Here is a 20,220-nt window from a genome sequence, read left to right as displayed (position 1 = left end):
GTAATCCCAGCACTTGGGAGGCCAAGGTAAGTGGATCGTTTGATCTCAAGAGTTTGAGACCAGCCTGGGCAACATGAAGAAACCTCATCCCTACACTAGGCATGGTGGCATGCACCTGTAGTCCCAGTTACTTGGGAGGCGGAAGTGGGAGGATTGCTTGCGCCTGGGAGGCAGAGGTTGTAGTGAGCCAAAATGGTGCCGCTGTATTCCAGCCTGGGCGACAGAGCCAGACCCCATCTCAAAAATAAATAAATACCCAACTAAACAAAAGATATAAAACAATATGATTGATTTAATGAATATGTATAGAAATGGTTCCCAAGAATTTTTTTTAAAAACCTTTTCTTTCCTATACACATGAAATGTTTGTGAGATAGCAACAAATCAAATCCAACAAATTTCAGTCATTTGTTGTTATGTTAGAATACATTCACAGGGTACAATAAAATTAAGTTCAAAATAAATACAAAAAAAGCTAAAACTCTCATATCTTTTGAAAATTTTAAAACACAATTGTGAATAATTCATGGGTTAAAATAAATCATAATAGAACTTTCAAAATGTGTAAAACTAGACAATAGTAAAAATACCACCAATCAGGGCTGCCACTTGACATAACGGAATACCTGAGGCCATACTTCTCCTTCTTCTTTGTAAAAATAGAAAAATATATAAAACTAGTTTTAAGAAATTGTACATAGCACATAAATGGGATTTTTAAGAGAAAGAAAATAAACCAAGAGACGCCTATGCCTACTTTTGATTTCCACCTGGAAGAATTTCCATACTACAGTGCAGAGAAAGACAGCCCAAGCAGAGACCAATTGTCTCACTGAGTTTAAGAGACAGAAAGAAGCTCTGGTGAGTTGAAGGGAACAGGGAGGTCCAACTGATTAGGTTTTTCAAGGCACAGTGTTGGAGAAAAGGAAACTATGCATAGAAAAGGCTCTAAGCCTCTAAAAATATGCAGACTGGTCTCCTTGAGTCCAATGTAGATGGCAAAACTTGAGGCCAAAAATTACAGGAGAGTTCTCAAATGAAAATTTATATAGAAATGTAAAACATGCAGAGCTCATGTAAGTAAAGGGTCGGGGGGAGGGTGGGGAATTTTTCAGTTGATGAAGGCTACCTTAAATTTTCCCAAAGTTTAAAAACAATTTTAAAATGAATAAACTAATCCACAAGTAATTTAACTGCTTCCAAGAATTTTTCCAACACTCTTTTAAAAAAACAACCAAATGCAGACATTCAGCAATGCAACAATCACAATGTATAGCACATAATAAAAATTACTTTTTAAAATTACTAGATATGCAAATATCAAGGAAGATTCATAGCCAGAAGGGGAGAAAAGTCAGTAAAATCAGCCAGGAAACGACACTAATGGTAAAATTAACAAACAATAAGCTCAAGTGTGTAAATGAACACATGAACACAATAAGACTACAAATAGAATATTTAAAAAATTAATGGGAATTCAACAACTGAAAAATGCAGTGTACCTGAATTGAAAAATTTAGTAAATGGCATTAACAGCAAATAAGAAACTGCAGAAGAATACATCAGTGAGGTTTAAGATACGCAATAGAAACCACCCAAACCTAAGTACAAATACAGAAAAAAAACAAACAAAACTTTGGTGAGCCATAGAGCAACATCAAGAAATCCAACAGAAGTGTAATTGGAGTTCCAGAAGAAGAAGAGAGATATTTGAGGATGAAAAAAAATGTGAAGAAATAATGGTTCAACACTTTCGAAACATTATGAAAAGTATAAGCTTACAGAACCAAGAATCTTAATGAACCACAAGCAGAATAAAAATAAAGAAAACCTGACAAAACACATTATAATCAAACTGCCTTAAAACAAAAACATCATGAAGATATTTGCCACCACAAAAAGACACTTAAGTACATAGCACTATGACACTATATAGCAACTACACAATTAAGTCTACATAACAACCATCTAACAACACAATGACAGGATCAAATTTTCACATATCAATATTAACTGAATGTAAATGGACTAAATGCCTCACTGAAAAGGCATAAAGTGGAAAGTTGGATAAAGAAGCAAGACCAAACAACTGCCTACTGTCTTCAAGAGATCCACCTCACATGTAACACCCATAGGCTTAAAGTGAAGGGATGAAGAAAGGTCTATCATGAAAAAGAAAACAAAAAAGAACAGAGGTTGCTATTCTTTTTTTGTGTGTGTACTTTAGGTTCTGGGATACATGTGCAGATCATGCAGGATTCTCGAATAGGTAAAAACATGGCAAAGTGGTTTGCTGCCTCCATCCCCCATCACCTGTATCTGGCATTTCTCCCCATGATATCCCTCCCCAACATCCCCACCCCACACTGTCCCTCCCCTAGTCCCCACAACAGACTCAGAGTGTGTGATGCTCCCCTCCCTGTGTCCATGTGTTCTCATCATTCAACATCTGCTTATGAGTGAGAACATGCAGTGTTTGATTCTCTGTTCTGTGTCAGTTTGCTGAGAATGATGGTTTCCAGATTCATACATGTCCCTGCAAAGCACACAAACTCATTGTTTTTTATGGCTGCATAGTATTCCATGGTGTATATGTGTCACATTTTCTTTGTCCAGTCTATCATCAATGAGCACTCTGGTTGGTTGCAGGTCTTTGCTATTGTAAACAGTGCCACAATGAACATACATGTGCATGTGTCTTTATAACAGAACTATTTATAATCCTTTGTGTATATACCAAGTAATGGGATTGCTGGATCAAATGGAATTTCTATTTCTAGGTCCTTGAGGAATCACCACACTGTCTTCCACAATGGCTGAACTAATTTACACTCCCACCAACAGTGTAAAGTGTTCCTATTTCTCCACATCCTCTCCAGCATCTGTTGTCTCCTGATTTTTTAATAATCGCCATTCTAACTGGCATGAGATGGTATCTCAATGTGGTTTTGATTTGCATTTCTCTAATGACCAGTGATGATGAACATTTTTTCATGTTTGTTGGCCTCATATATGTCTTCTTTTGAAAAGTGTTTGTTCACGTCCTTTGTCCAATTTTGAATGTGTTTGTTTGTTTTTTGTAAATATGTTTTAGTTCTTTGTAGATTCTGGATATTAGCTTTTTCTCAGATGGGTAGATTGCAAAAAGTTTTTCCCATTCAGTTTGTTGCCAGTTCACTCTAATGATTGTTTCTTTTGCTGTACAGAGGCTCTGAAGTTTAATTAGATCCCATTTGTCTATTTTGGCTTTTGTTGCTGATGTTTTCGGTGTTTTAGTCATGAAGTCCTTGCCTGTGCCTATGTCCTGAATGGTTTTGCCTAAGTTTTCTTCTAGGATTTTTATGGTGTTAGGTCTTATGTTTAAATCTTTAATCCAACTGGAGTTAATTTCAGTGTAAGTTGTTAGGAAGGGGTCCAGTTTCTGCTTTCTGCACTTGGCTAGCCAGTTTTCCCAACACCATTTATTAAACAAGGAATCCTTTCCCCATTGCTTGTTTTTGTCTGGTTTGGCAAAAATAAGATGGTTGTAGATCTGTGGCATTGCCTCTGAGGCCTCTGTTCTATTCCATTGGTCTATATCTCTGTTTTGGTATCAGTACCATGCTCTTTTGATTACAGTACCCTCGTAGTATTGTTTGAAATCAGGAAGCGTGATGCTTCCAGCTTTGTTCTTTTTGCTTAGGATTGTCTTGGCTATGTGGGCTCTCTTTTTATTCCATAAGAAGTTTCAGGTGTTTTTTTCCAGTTCTGTGAAGAGGGTCATTGGTAGCTTGATGAGGATAGCATTGAATCTATAAATTACTTAGGGAAGTGTGGCCATTTTCACAATATTGATTCTTCCTAACCATGAGCATGGAATGTTTTTTCATCGGTTTGTGTCCTCTCATTTCCTTGAGCCATGGTTTGTAGTTCTCCTTGAAAAGGTTCTTTGCATCCTTTGTTGGTTGTATTTCTATTTATTTTATTCTCTTTGTAGCAATTGTGAATGCGAGTTTACTCTTGATTTGGCTCTCTGTTAGTCTGTTACTGGTGTATAGGAATGCTTGTGATTTCTGCACATTGATTTTGTATCCTGAGACTTTGCTTAAGTTGCTTATCAGTTTAAGGAGATTTGGGACTGAGACGATGTAGTCTTCTAAACGTACAATCATGTCATTTGCAAATAGAGACAATTTGACTTCCTCATTTGCAAATAGAGACAATTTGACTTCCTTTATTTCTTTTTCTTGCCTGATTGCTCTAGCTAGAACTTCCAATATTATATTGAATAGGAGTGGTGAGAGACGCCATCATCGTCTAGTGCCACATTTCAAAGGGAATGCTTCCAGTTTTTGCCCATTCAGTATGATATTGGCTGTGGGTTTGCTGTAAATAGCTTTCATTATTTTGAGATACGTTCCATCGATACCTAGTTAATTGAGAGTTTTTAGCATGAAGAGTTGTTGACTTTTTTTGAAGGCCTTCTCTGTATCTATTGATATAATCATGTGGTTTTAATCTTTGGTTTTGTTTATGTGGTGGATTACATTTGTAGACTTGCATATGTTGAACTGGCCTTGCATCCCTAGGATGAAGCCTACTTGATTATGTGGTGCTGAGAAGAATGTATATTCTGTAGATCTGGGGTAGAGATTTCTGTAGATGTCTATTAGATCTGCTTGGTCCAGAACTGAGTTCATGAACTGTCCAATAACCAAAATAGAATAGTATTGGTATTTCTACAAAAAAGGATCCCATAGACCAATGGAATTGAATAGAAAACTTAGAAATAAAGCTGCACACCTACAACTAACTCATCATCATCGACAAAACTGACCAAAAAAAAAAAATGAGGAAAGGACTCTCTATTCAATGAATGGTTCTGGGATTACTGGCTAGCCATATGCAGAAGATTGAAACTGGACCACTACTTTCACATTATACAAAAATCAACTCAAGCTAAATTAGAAACTTAAATGTAAGACCTAAAACTCTAAAAATCCTAAAAGATAATCTAGGAAATATTATTCTGGGCACTCATCTTGGGAAAGAATTTATGACTAAGTCCCCAAAAGCAATTATAATAAAAATAAAAATTGACACGAGACCTAATTAAACTAAAGAGCTTCTGCACAGCAAAACAAATTATCAATAGAGTCAACAGGCAACCTACAGAATGGGAGAAAATATCTACAAACTATGCATCTGACAAAGGTCAATATTCATAATCTATAAGGAACTTGCTGTATCCAGAAAAAAAAAAACCCATTAAAAAATGGGTAAAGGACATGAACAGACACTTCTCAAAAAAGACACACATGCAACCAACAAATATATTTTAAAATGCTCAATTTCACTAATTATCAGAGAAATGAAAATCAAAACCACAATGAGATATCATCTCCCACCAGTCAGAATAGCTGTTACTAAAAAGTCAGATGTTGATAAGGTTGTGGAAAAAAGGGAATGTTTATACACTGCTGGTGGGAATGTAAATTAGTTCAGCCACTGTGGAAAGCAATTTGAAGATTTCTCAAAGAACTAAAAACAGAACTGCTATTCAACCCAGCAATCTCATTACTGGGTATATACTCAAAGAAAAACAAATTATTCTACCAACAATGCACATGCAGTCCTATGTTATTCATGGCACTATTCATCATAGCAGACAGATAGAATAAACCTAAATGCCCATCAACAGTAGACTGAATAAAGAAAATGTGGTATATATACAAATAGAATACTACACAGCCATGAGAAATAACAAAAGCATATTCTTTGCAGCAACATGGACACAGCCAGAGACTATTATCCTAAGTAAACTAGTGCAGGAACAGAAAACCAAATACTGAATTTTCTCACTTATAAGAAGCAGTTAAACACTGAGTACAATCAGACATAGAGATAGGAACAAGAGACACTGAGAACTACTAGAATGGGGAGGGTAAGAAGTAGATGAGAATTCAAAAACGATCAAGTACTATCCTCACTACTTGAGTGATGGGATCATTCATACCCTAAACCCCAGCAACATATAATATATTTGTATAAGAAACCTGCATGTGTTCCCCTGAACCTAAAATAAGTTTTTAAACAGTAAAAAAAAAACAAATCCAAAAATATAAAAAAGGACAGATTTAGCCCTAACTATAAAGGGCCAATATTTATATGTATATATAGGTCTATATGTATAGAAGTCAATAACACAGAAATGAGACAATAGAGAAAAATCCATGAAACCAAAAGTTGGATTTTGAAAAGAAAAATCTACAAATGTGGAACCTGTGAATACAGAGGACAGACTAGGAGAAAAGTCACAAACAGGCAGAAAAATACTTACAGTATATATGACTGAAAAAACTTTCATTCAGAATACATATTTTTAAACTCTTAGCAACTAAATACTGAGAAGACAATCAACCCAATTTTTAATGGGCAAAGTATTAGAATAGTCACATCACGAAAATTATACAAATCTCTGATGAATACATGAAAAGACGCTCAGCATAATTAGTCAACAGAAAACTGCAACAAAACCACAGTCAAATACCACTACACACCCACTAGAATGGCTAAGATTTTAAAAACTGACAATAACAAGTATTGATGAGCAACTCTCGTATATTGCTGCTGGAAGCTGAAAATGATACAACCCTTTTTTAAAATACTTGGATGATTGCTTATAAAGTTAAACATGCATTCACCATATGACCCAAAAATTCCACATCTAAATAATTACCCAAGAGAAATGTAAACACATTTTCACACAAAAATATGTATGTTCACAACAGCTTTATTCGTAATAGCTAAAAGCTGAAAACAACCTAAATTTATCATGAAACAAATGGATAAGAAAACTGTGATGTATCCATCCCATGAAATACTAACCTATAATAAAAAGGAATTAACCACTATTCAAAGAAGTGCCCCAGGATCTTGATCCCACTTGTTTAAAATTTGCTTTCAAAGCTCTTGCTCTTGTCTTTGCAAACTGGACACAAGAGTACTGGCATCCATCAAGTGGGAAATTAGCTCAACTTTAATTTTTCAGTCAAAATTGTGTAAGCAGAACCAGTTGAGATGTCTGTGGCATTAGTTATTGTTTCTGCTGTTAATCATCAGGCCTGAAGAGGACTGACATAAACAAGATGAATTTTTTCCTCGCAAATTGATGTGGATGGTCTGTCACTGTGAGCTTCATCTTCAATGTCATCTTGTCCCTTCCTAAAAAGAGCTATCCATTTGTAAAGTGCTGATTTATTTGGGGCATTGTCCCCATAAACTTTTCATAAAGCATCACTGATTTCATCATTCTTCCACCCAAACTTCACCATAAATTTGATGTTTGTTCTTGCTTCAATTTTAGCAGAATTTTTATTGTTCTGATACGGTCTTTTTTCAAACTGATATCTTATCCTTCTAAGTATCTCAAACTAGCTCCTGTTCAGACATGTTATAGCAAGTTAGTACAAGTTTATTGGGTGAAAAACAAATTGAAACCTATGCATAGTTTTTTCATAATACATATTTTCCATGAACGTTTTTAAGAACCCTAGTACACTCCTATCAAATGGAGAAGTAAAAGATGCTATGAAACCACATAGAAGGAATGCCTAACCCAGATTTGTGTCATCCTAGAGGGTTTCTCAGAGGAAGCGATTTTTGAGACAACTATGGGTTACCCAAAGAGTTAGGAAGAGAATGTGCTTGGTTAGAAACCCTGACCCCTTGGAAACCAAGGGTGATGTCACTGTGCGCACCTACCCATTGCAAATGAGATGTCTCATTATGTGAATTTCAATTCTACCCAACAAATATTTATTAAAATCCTAATATATAGAAGGCATTCTATGCTACATATTGGAGTCAAAAAAAAAAAAAAAAGAGTGTGAGGATGAGCCATACCTTCAAGGAGTTTATAATATGTTGAAGAGATAGAGCTTAAACACAAAAAATATACTTACAGAGTTTTCATAGTAATCTAAATCAGCTTTAAAAGCCACCTACACCACACACAAGCGGTCATTTACTCTAAGTAATATAAGGTGTGGTGGCTTTTTTAAGCGGCAGGAGAGAAGGCCACAAAAGGGATTGTGGGGGGTAGGGAGACAGAAGAAGGAAAGAATACAGGCTTGGGAAAGGATCTGGACAGCCATAGATACACTGCTGAGCACAGACTTCCTGCTGTGTTAGTGGACATGGGTAGGCAGGAAAAATAGAGCGTGCTTCTTCCAGCTATTTTTCTTCTGATCATCTTTAGCCATCACCAGTCACACTTCCCCTATAGCAGAAGATTGTGCCTAATGTGTTCTGGCAAGGAAAATGGTATGGGTGGACAGACATAATGGAGAAGCAAAATTACACATAAGAACCCAACATCCAACTTATCCTCAGCACAACCTCTCAATAGGCCTTGGAGTCCCAGGTAGATGGTTCCCAGAAAAGTAGATGTTACTACTACTTCCCTTCCTTCTCAGGAAACTGGAAGAAAGCCCACACATTCCAAAGTTCAGTTAATCAGTGAACAAACATACACTGACATTTCTGTGTTCCAGACTGAAGATACAATAATGAGCAAGAGAGTTTTTGTCCTCATGGTGTCTAGCAGGAGAGAAAGATACAGAAAATACAGGGAAGAGTACATGGTGCCATTGTAGTACAGAAAAAGGTAGCCAGTCTTTCCTTAGGGAGACAAGACAGACTTCCATGAGAAAAATGATTTCATTATAATTATACACCATCTAATGATATGTTAGACCTTATTTCCTTTAAGAAACCTTGGGGGGCAGGAAGAAAGAAGTTATCTGGCAACACATGAAAAAAAGATCACTGGTATGAAAAACAGATTTGTCACAGTCCAAGTAAAGTCAGGTTTCACAGTCAGTAGTATTTGCTCTATGGATAAAACAAATGTGCTGTTGGCAAAGCCAGGGCTGAGTGCCAGATTCAACAGCCCATAAATCCTGAAGTAACAGAAAGCACAAAGCAGACCTGGCCCCAGTCTGCACTGCTACTTTGTTAAAATTATCTCGGCCACTCATCAGCTTCGAGAGATGGAGGCCAAACTGAAAAAAGTAGGGGCTAGGAGGAAGGAGTTGAAGGAGTTCATCCGTATCTGGCCCATGTGAGGAGGCTGCAGGAGAGAATATGAAACATGCAATGCAGCCCACACTGGTTCTTGACCAGAAGAGAGGGAAATAGATGAATCAATTAATGAATGAATGAGAAGATGGATAGATGGATTGTTGGAAGGAAGAATATGGGGAGGGGAGCAGAATATGCTACAGAAAACCTCTGGGGTAGAAGGGAAAACTAGTTTCAATGTGGCCAACCAACTGGGAAATGCCTCTGGTTAGAAATCATTCAACTACGCCTCCCTGAAATTGACCACATGACATTTTTCTCCAGTTTTTTAAACCAAAATCAAGGCTGTACCATCAATGTTGAAAAAGCTGAAAATTCAAAGGAAACATTTCCGATGCTGTGGGTACAGTCTGGGGAAGTCCATGCTAACTCTACCCTAACCTAAAGTCTGATCACTTACTTTCAGGACAGGGACTGAGAGAGAACTGTCACGAGAAAGACTAAAAATGAGACCAAAGCAACCATGACCACAACAAAAAGAGAGAGCAATAAAGAGAGACTTAGAAATGAACACCCACTTGCATTCAGATGAAAAGGTTGAGTCAAAGTGGTGTTAAGGAGGTGACAGATCCTATATTATAGCCAAGAACCCCCAGAACTAAACAAATACAGTAGTTTTTTTTCTTTCCTCTCAGTAATGTGATTGCTGTTTACCTGGTGTGGGAAACAGGGTGAGAATGGGAAAAAGAGACATGTCCTAAGATGCATAATGGTTTAGTTAACATACGTAATTCAGTCAGCTGACTTGTCTATTTTGTGTTTTGTTTTGTTCTGTTTTGTTTTCTACTTGCTTTAGTAGAGCTGGCCTCAGTTGCAGTGGTGAAGTAGGAAAAGATGATCATTGGTACCTGAGGAAAATTCTACCTTTCTTCCTCACCCCTTCTTTTTGCAATCTCCTGCCCCATTCCCTCTGTGTGTACCATCCACACTTCACTCTGCACTACTCTCAAATTCCAGGGTCTCCTCATGCTAACTGAGACTCTTTAGCCAGATCAGGACTCCCACAGCTATAGCTTCTCTGAGCTCTTCTTTAGCAGCAGTTTACAAAGGGCCTGTGCAAGCACTCTGTTTGTCATTGCGCACAACAGCCCTGTGAAAGAGTCAGCCAAGATATCATCATCACTAATTTACAGATGAGAAAATAAAATGACTCGTCCTATAGTAACTGGCAGATATTGGTAAGGACCCAGGTCTTTTAACTCAGAGATAAAAGAGTCTCAGAGTTCCTTTAAGCAAATCACACTGGATAAATTAAAGAACATATATAAAATAAAATTCATATAGAAATTTAGTAGCTATAAAACAATGAGTACTTAATGTGATGCCTCTAAATTAACAGCTACGAGTGATATAACCTATTTGTTAACATTTTCCAATTACACATTTGAAATAAAAAATACCAGTCACTTGACAAATGATTGGACTATGATGTCCTTTACTTAACAACATTGTTTAATATTGTGATGGATGCTGTGATATGCCACTCAGTGCCAGATTCAATAGCCCATAAATCCTGAAGTCCAATCTGCATCCAGAATAAAGCACACTCCTTTTCCCCCAAGCTTTTGGGAGTATTGACAGCAGCTGACAGTTCTCAACTGTATCATTCTCTGGAAACGGCCCAGCTTATGAAAGCTGTCTTGCCCAAGACGATGAGTCACTCCCAGGGCCAGCCTGCATCCAATCACTGGTGGATGACAACTAAAGACCTAGTTCCCTTGCCTCAAGGTGGTAGGATTCTGAGGAGCTATCTAAACCCACCAGGGCATCTATGAGGATTGCATGAGGATTTGTGACTGTTTTGCATTTCAGTACTTCCTTCTGCCTAATCCTACTCTCTTTCTTCTCCCACAGGTTATTCAAACAAATCTTGAAATACTTTTCTACTAGTTTAGGATAATTAACTCCCAAATTGCATTGTGTTTTAGCAAAAGATCCACAGGAGGTAACTCATAAGTGCTTTTTGTATTGACTATTTGATTTATGAGCCTGGAATTAAGGCTTTATATGGGATGATGCATGACAGTTATTTTTGCAGAAACAATCTAAATTTGTAATCATTATTGCAGAGCTCATCTGTTTCTCAGAACGTGGTAACTATATAAATTAGGATTCCACCACGCCCCCAATATGTAAGGTTGGGAGGGGGAACATAAGAAGGAATAGGAAATGTGAGAAGACATGCATTAACTGTAAGTAGTTTCCTTGTAGTGTCAGGGTAGGCTGAGGCGCTCCTCGACTAAAGATTAAGTGGCATTTAAACTCATTGTCAACTGCTCACTTTGCCAAAAAAATTACTTTTAGGCTAATTTCTCTCAATCTCTGAAAGGTATATTTTACTGATTTTTTTATGGGCTCAATAAATCCCCAGGTTATATTGGTCATTTGATTACTGCTCATTGTAATTCCCTACTTCCCCAAAATAGATGATAGATAGGTGATGGATGGATGGATGGATAGATGGATAGACGGATAGATAGATAGATAGATAGATAGATAGATAGATGGATGGATGGATGGATGGATGGATGGATGGATGGATGGATGGAAGGTAAAAGCAGAAATTGGTCTTTAAAGTCCCCAAGAAAGAACAAGCAGCCCCAGAGTCCTTCCTCTTTGGCCCACTCATATTAGGAGTTTCTCCAGCCAGGAACTTCCTATGAGGAAGAAGAGAAGAGAAGGCAGAAATCTGTCATTCAGAGAAGACATAAAACACTATCTGCCACTTGGATTGACATTTTACTTTATCAGCCCTTAGTAGAATCTTAAAGGTCCCTGGGACCTTTTGCTGTTGAGGAGGGATTTTGCTGTTGGACACTCCGCTGTTGAGGAAGGATTTTCTTAGGTTAGGGATTTCCCCAAGAGTCTGTAAGTTCTTCTCTCCATAGTTGTTGAGAGCCACTACCTCACTGCCCAAATGGTACTGGATTTTGTTGATCATTGGATTTGTGATGCTACAGGTATTAATGGAAACACAAGTAATGGAATTTTTTCTACCTTTTTCTTTCAAGTGGAGTGCTCCACCTTCACCCCCCAAAATAAATAAAATCAACATAATGTACAGTGTTGTAGAATGCATAAACATTCAATCCAAACTACTGTAACTGCTATGATTAATTTCTAAAAGATTTTTATTATGAGTTGATCTTATTTTGAATATCTGACTTCAAATATCTGATTTTAAATCCTTGGTTTATCATTTAGTGTCAATGCGACCTTGAGTTTACTTAAAGGTACCTGTATCAGGAAAATGGAAATTGTAAAGTCATTGTAGTTTTCATGAAGAACAAATGTACTGTTTGAGAAACATGTAATTTATGTGTTTAGCGAATAATGGCCATTCTTACAGTTTTATTCATTCCAAATGCTCACTACAAAAATCCAGCTTTTTTAAAAAAGATTCATTTAATTTATTTATGCCTAAGTCTCTTTATAAAACGGTACTGTTGGACTAGCTGAATTTCAAGGTTGCTTTCCATTCTGACTTCCTGTGATCTAATTATAACACGTGAACAGAACAGATAAAGAAGCTATTATTTTTATACAGAACTTTAACAAATCTATTTTGATAGAAAATTAGGTGAATGAGACAGAACACCACCTTTTAAATAACCAAATGTTGTTCTTTAAGTGCTTGAGATTTAAAGGAGTAATAAGAACGTTAAAGATTTTTAAATATGAAGTTCCATATTTTTTTTACCACAAATGTAAGTACAACTCTTATCTAAAAATTGAGTTATTCTAATTAGTTAATTCTTTTAGTTGTTGTGAAGATTCAACTTTTAGGTAAATGTAAATAATTAAGCATAGTGCCTGCCACATAATAAGAGCAAATCAAAAGCAGATGCTGCTATTAACCATTATAGCAAAAGCATTTCCATCACTCTCTCTCCCATTGCTCCTAATCTTTGCATGAATGGCTCATTCATTCATTAATTTATCCAGCAAATATCTGTTGAACACCATAGGTTATCTCCTCTCAAAGCCCTTTTCTGATTACTCAGTCTAGGCCACACCTCTTCATCCAACACCACCCACTGTCACTCCTTCATATAACTATGCTTCATTTGATTCAGAAATGGTTATCACCACCTACAACTATCTCGTTCATTTGTTTACTCACTTATTTTCTGCTACCACCCACACACCCCACTCCCACCCTACAGAACATACATTCCATAAAAGCGGGAATCATGTCTTCCCATTTACCGATGTATTCCCTACACAGTGCCTGGCTATACACACTCAGTGCTCACATAAATCAATCCAACTTTAATAGCAAAATTCCATATACAAATAATTAAACAATTCATTTGCTTTTCTTTGTCAGTTATTTTGATATGTGGAATTTATGGGGGAAAAAATCTCAAAGAATTGAGGTCATTTAATTTACAGAAGAGAAATAAACATTTTAAATGGCCTTTAGTAGTCTGGAAGCCTGGGTTCTAGTCCTATGATACCCTGTTCAGGTCCTCTCAAACCATATCCTTCTCTATAAAATAACAAGGATGATATCCACTAGGACAAATGATTTCATAGGGCTAACATATGGCAAAGCACAAATACAGCTAGCATTAGTGTAAGACCCTATTCTTTAAAACACCCCTTTGACATGCATTTATCCAAATGACTCTTACAAAAGTGACTCTCTAAAGTACAGAGGAAATGATTTATTTTCTTTTTTTGTTTTACAGAAGATACTGATTATAGAGAGTTCTGACATCCCTAAGAAGCAAGGAGGAGAAAGAGGGCAGGAGAAAGAGAAGGGTAAACAATATATGTGCAAGATGTGGTTTTTCATCACACTCTCACTTCATCTCCTACAATCCTCTCAGACACTATCATTCTTATTTTATAGATAAGAAAACCAAAGTTCAGACAGTTTAAGGTAATAACTAACCTGCTGGTAGGCTACTGGTATGTGAAGATAGCAGGGTATGATGTCAGTTCCTCCAACTTCCAATCCCATACTCTTTGTTTTTATCATGTGGCTTCCAAGAAGTGATCAAGGGCAAGATATCTAAAAAAAAAGATAAACATACTATGAAAATGAAACTAATAATCACGTAATCATTTAAACAAAGAAAGTCATCAATTCTTTCTTTTTTTCCATTTTTAACTGAGCTCCAGAGGAACATCCTATGGAAGAATAACATGAGGATTGGCTAAGAGGAAGAATTTAATACTGATGAAGTTACCCAAAGATACCTTTGGAAAACAGTTTTAAGATGTGATTAAACCCTGACATCAAACCATTCATCATTCCAAGAGGATTTAAATGAGAGTCTTCATGACAACAGAGGTACAGATATTAATGTAGGATTCCTAGTGTAAGAATTAAAGAAAGAGGAAAGAAACATGAAAGGAGGTGTGACAGTCAAGACAGATTTATTTTAGAGATAACAAATCTGAGAGGTGTTTTCTGGCCAAGTTAGGTCAGAGGTATCCTCTCTTACAAACTAAGAGTTTTTAAGGATTCAGGGTGGGAGAGTTTATCAGAGGTTTGGACTGCTTCTTCATTGTGATTATCTGGGAGGGAGAGTGTGTGTTTTTTCTCATACATCTTTCTGTAGCTGCAGGCTTATTTCCCAAGTCTGCTTTTAGCTTTTCTACCTTAGTGCACCTGATGGGAAAGGAATGTGCTTATTAAGGCCCACCGTTTTAGTGGGGCTCCTTGTATGAGGGTGAAGTTTGGCAGTTACCCAAGAGACTTTCCTCCCACCTCCCTCTATGCCCGAGGTGTCTTATCTGAGTTTTCCTGCCTGCTCTTTCTGCCTCCTTGTAGTTAGTAAGTGATTTCCTTGACATGCATGAGGCTGGAAAGGGAGCTGGGATTTAAAGTGGTGGCATTTGTCCAAGATGATGGTGCTCCTGCTCTATCACCCAGTTTATGAGATCCTTGATCTTTATAAAATGGAACTATCTTTTTAAATTATAAAAGATGTTTTTATACATTTTTTAAAATTCAGGAGTGAATAAAGAACCATCCCACAAACTCCTCTTATAAACCTCTCCCCAGAGATAATCATCATTAACAACTTGATATAGAGCCTTCTATACTATTTGTGTATGCATACGTAACTGAATGTTATTCTCTACATATGATTATGTGATTATTCTAAATGTGATTATTCCCTAATATTGTTTCTAACCATTTTTTTACTCTATATGATAAATAACATTCCAGGTCAATAATATATAATTTTTCTTTTCAATGGCTACACAGTGAATATATCATATTTATTTTTATTCTTTAAGAATTTAATGTAACAGGATTTTCAGAAGAAAGATACTTTGCTTTAGTTCTTTGTAAATTCTGGATATCAGCCCCTTGTCAGATGGGTAGACTGCAAACCTATGCAACAATCTTACATGTTCATCACATGTACCCCAGAACCTAAAATGCAATAAAAAAAAAAGAAAGATACTTTGCTTCAACAATATCTTTTTATTCTCTTGTCCAGTTTTAACTGCCCACAGTTTTCATTATTTCTGCTATAAAGTTGTGAAAACAGTAATTTCTTTCTTTCTCAGAAGCTCTGGTCACTTGGTCCACTAATTCTGTGTATGTAAAAAATTGAAATGAGGATTCATTTCTAGAACAAAAAGTCTGTAAGTAACGGTTTGGGCATCTTTTGTTTCTATAGAAATGGTGAAAAGTAAGACCTTTATTGCATGAGATTCAAAAATAAATATCCCATGGCCAGAGAAGTGACCACAATCTCGCATCATGGCAGTGCTAAGAGTTCTTATAAACAAAGTACAGGTATTGATCGACTTACGACCTATGCAACTTACAACCATTCGACTTTACAACCACAATCGCTAGCCACGACTGCTCCACGTCTGGCCCAGCTGGGCATACGGCAGTGCGGACCAGCTTCCAGCAGCACTACCATCTCCACGTGCACCACTTCAACTGTTATCCCAGACTCGGTACAGCAATTTGTGTTTTGTAGATGTTTATATATTTTGATATGTTTTGCAATTGGGAAAATGTTTCCTATGGTATTTTTTACACCCGTATTTTGTATTTTTGTATGCACCTGTATTTTGTAATTTTGTATGTTTTGCAAATATTAAACCAGTTGTACTGGTAATGCAGTGTTTTACTTAAACCTGACGAATGTAAAAATAAGAAACAAAATGGTGTAGAGATGATACAAATGGCATAAAATGAACAAAGAAAATTATGATATATAACAATAATGAAAGAAAATTATGATAAAATATGACTTAAAGATTTTTATAACATCATTTCACAGTACTGTACATATAGCCTACTCAACTTACGACCAAATCGTGTTATGACGGGTCTGTTGGACCCAATCATGGTTGTAAATCGAGCACTATCTGTAGAAGAATTTGGATTTTATCCTGAAGGCAAACAGACTGGGTTGGGCATGGATGCACTTCTTAACCAGGGGATAGATAAATGACATAGGAAAATCTCACTGGCTAAAGAGAATGGTTTAGAAAGGGGAAAATCCAGGATAAGGAGAAGCAATTGCTCTTGAGAAAAAGTCCTTTAGGTGTTCAATATTGTTAAGGCAAAATTATTCTGGGCCTTAATATAATCACAGCTGACAGAAGCACAAACACAAACTCTGGCCCTTCCTTCTAAAATGTTACTTACTCTCAAAAAATTGCCAAAGAAACCAACTTCCACTTCCAAGCTGGCTTAATTACAAAGCTGTTGGCTGGAGGCCTCGATCCCTCACTCTATGGACCTCTCTCTCCATAGGACTGCTTAAGTGTCCTCATGGCATGGAATCTGGCTTCCCTCAGAGCAAGCAATCTAGGAGAGGGGACAAAGAGGAAGCCACATGCCTCATAACCTAGTCTCAGAAGCCACACATTGTCGCTTCCACCGTATTATTTTCATTAGAACTAAGTCATTCAGCCCATCTCACAGTCAAGGGAAGAGGAATTAAGTGCTATCTCTTGCAGAGAAAAGTGTCAACAAATTTTTGGACAATTTTTGAAACCACCACCAGGGTCTAGTTTCAAACCCAGATTGATGCACTTAAGAGCCAGAGGCTGAGGGACCATAAGATGTAATTCCCAAGGAATTCACAAAAATGAACAGAAATTTTTCAGACTTCCATAGGCCATAGAATTGGGAGGATTCCATTTAATTTATCTAGACACCTAAGTGGCAGGGAGACTAGATGGTATTTTAGTGATACAATTCCCCATGTTTCGAAACATGCCAAAAGGGCGTGAGATCTGCAATTTGCAAAATGAGTCACAATTTTAGAAAAAAATCTTTCCTGTTATTTCCCATAAATTATAGGAACACTCCAAGTGTTTTTTCAGTATTCCATGTATCCCAAGTTTTAATTCCTACCAAGAAAATCTAGGACCTAAAATAATATTCAGGGAATGTATTCAACTCTTTCTGGGCAGGACAAAATGTGCTTAAGTGGAAGAGGCTGAACCTTCAAATGAACCTTTAAGCACCGGATCCCTTTTTCTGTTCAAGCATTTGTGAAAGGCAGGCTCGTGTCATGTATAGTCATTTGCCTGAAATTAGACTGGGAAATTACATCATTCCACCAGTTTCCTGAACCAGTTGAACAATGTAGAGAACAAGCAGGAGTCACTTTTACTTTTTGGCCCCACTGCCTCCACCACTTAAAACCTCTATATTAATTCACTTACCCTTGTGTTAGTCTGTTTTCACACTGCTATTAAGATATTACTAGAGACACAGTAATTTATAAACAAAGGAGGTTTAATTGACTTGCAGTTTCACGTGGCTGGGGAGGCCTCAGGAAACTTACAATCATAGTGGAAGGGAAAACAGGCACCTTCTTCACAAGGCAGCAGAAGAGAATGTGAGCATGTGAAGGAAGAAATGCTAAACATTCATAAAACCATTAGATCTCATGAGAGCTCACTATCACGAGAATGGCATGGGGGAACTGCCCTCATGATCCAATAATCTCCTTCCACATGTGGGGATTAAAGGTTCCTCCCTCAACACATTGGAATTACAATTCAAGATTAGATTTGGATGGGGACACAGTGCCAAACCACATCACCCTTCCCTGGATGAAATCTTACATGGATCTCATAGCTTTTCCAAATTACTCTCAGATAACAAAATATGTTAATCTACTCCAAAATGAACATATTTTTCCACTTTAACAACTCATCTCTGAAATCCAAATCTCAGTGGCATCTTATAATCATAATTGGGAGTAGATATTTCCCCCTTTTCAGTGGTATATTAAAATAATGAAGCATCTTAGAATTAATAGCATCTTAGACTCAATGAAATTTGGTAACAGGAATTTTTCAGACTTCCATAGGCCATAGAATTGGGAGGATTCCATTTAATTTATCTAGACATCCTTTTCTAAGTATTGAAAATTCTAATCAAGTATAGTAATCCTCATCAACTTTAAAACGTCTCCCTTCTCTGAGCTCTGACCTACTTCAGGCTTGGAAGCCTATAACGGAAAAGATCAGGGTGATCACATTAATCTCTAGCCCTTACTCCACCTTCTCCCTCATTCCCTGGCAGATACTCTGGGGCCCTTCAGGGACAGAAGCACGACAGGTGGGAAGAGGCATGGATAAGTAAAGGTAATACTTCACAGGACAGTTATAGTCTAGTGTAGGTATTCTCGCTGCAAAGGATATTCTAAGTCAGTTGTTCCTTTCCGGAAGTGGTTTTGTGGCTTTTTCACAGATGACCTCCATCACTAGGGACCTCTTGCCTACACTTCCTTTCACATACACTATGCTTCCTCCAGATGGCCACTTATACATTCTCATTAGCCACTGGTTTCTTGTGGCCCAACTATCGACAGGGCTCAGTCCTCTTTCGTGGAGCCCCATTCAAGATAACTCAATATGACTCCCTCCTGTGGGCCTCATAAGCTCAAGGGAAATTCAGGCTTCCTTGTCATACCAGGTAATAGAAATCATGCTGGATTTCAACTTCCCTAACTCTGCCCCAAGTCAGCAGAGCTCAGACCACCAACTCTCACCTTTAGACTTGGTGGCTATGAGTCAGATACCAGTCCCTGCACCCCTCCAACTCCAGGGAACACATAAAAAAATTCTCCAAATGGTTCTCTTGAAGCATCCTCATTGAATCTGAGAATACTACTTATTAATTGATTCTTGGAATGATCAGTTTTAGGCAACCTCACTTCTGCTTTAGGTTTTATCACAAAACTGTCAGATAAATACATTCACACATAAAATGCTTTATAATATTTTAATTCATTCTCTACTTTTTCCCAAAAATGCTGAGAAATTGCTCACAATAAAAAAAATAACAATCTACTTATGCGAAGTCCTTTAAGTTACATACTGTTGATATATTGAGAAGAACAAAATATTGCTAATGTACTATACTGGCTGATAATGTGAAATCTAAATCTAATCATGAATAAATAGCAGTCAAACTCAAATTCAAACATAATGTACAAAACAATTGTCTTATATTTTTCAAATGTGTCAATGTCATGAGTGACAGAGGCTGAGGAACTGTTACAGATTAAAGAAAATGACAGAAACATCAACTAAATACAGTGCATGATCCTGGAATGGATTCTGGACTGGGGAAAAACTTTTTCTATTAAGACAATTGGAAAAAAATGAAATATTAACTCTATATGAGATAATAGTGGCAAATCCATGTTAAATTTTCTAAACTTGATCAATGTTTAAATGACCATACTGTGGTAATTTAAAGAATTTCTTTTGTTCTCATAAAATACTGAAGTATTTAAAGTATTTAGGTACAAGGAGACATAATATATTAATATAAAACCCTCAAATGGTTCAAAAAAGTGGGTACACACACACTCTCTCTCTCTCTTTTTCTCTTTCTCTCTCTTTCTCTCTCTCTCTCTCACACACACACACACGTGAGTCTGGATCTGGAAAGGGATACAGAATATGATGAAATGGTAACACTTGGTTAATCTGAGCAAAATATATATGAGAGTTCTTGCAATTCCTCTGTAAGGGTGAATTATTTCAAAATAAAAGTTTAAAAATTATCTCTTGTTTTTCACAACCCTCAAAATTATGCATGATAATGCTCATAATACAGAAAATGAAAGGTCCCTTATT

The 20,220-nt window shown here is 36.9% G+C and overlaps 1 protein-coding gene across 1 annotated transcript in view; it reads right to left on the bottom strand.

The window, feature by feature from the left end:
* Positions 1–14,132, bottom strand: part of TNFSF4 (TNF superfamily member 4) — a 111,123-nt gene extending 96,991 nt beyond the window's left edge. Inside the window, exon 1 of the mRNA XM_003925356.4 lies at positions 14,024–14,132. Within this exon, the coding sequence (XP_003925405.3) occupies positions 14,024–14,110 (87 nt within the window). The 5' untranslated portion in view covers positions 14,111–14,132. The remainder of the gene's footprint in view (positions 1–14,023) is intronic.
* Positions 14,133–20,220: the final 6,088 nt, after the last annotated feature.

The sequence above is a fragment of the Saimiri boliviensis genome, chromosome 19 (assembly GCF_048565385.1).
Source record: "Saimiri boliviensis isolate mSaiBol1 chromosome 19, mSaiBol1.pri, whole genome shotgun sequence".
NCBI lineage: Eukaryota > Metazoa > Chordata > Mammalia > Primates > Cebidae > Saimiri > Saimiri boliviensis.
The sequence above is the reverse complement of the archived record's forward strand: the minus strand, read 5'-3'. Positions and strand labels throughout refer to the sequence as shown.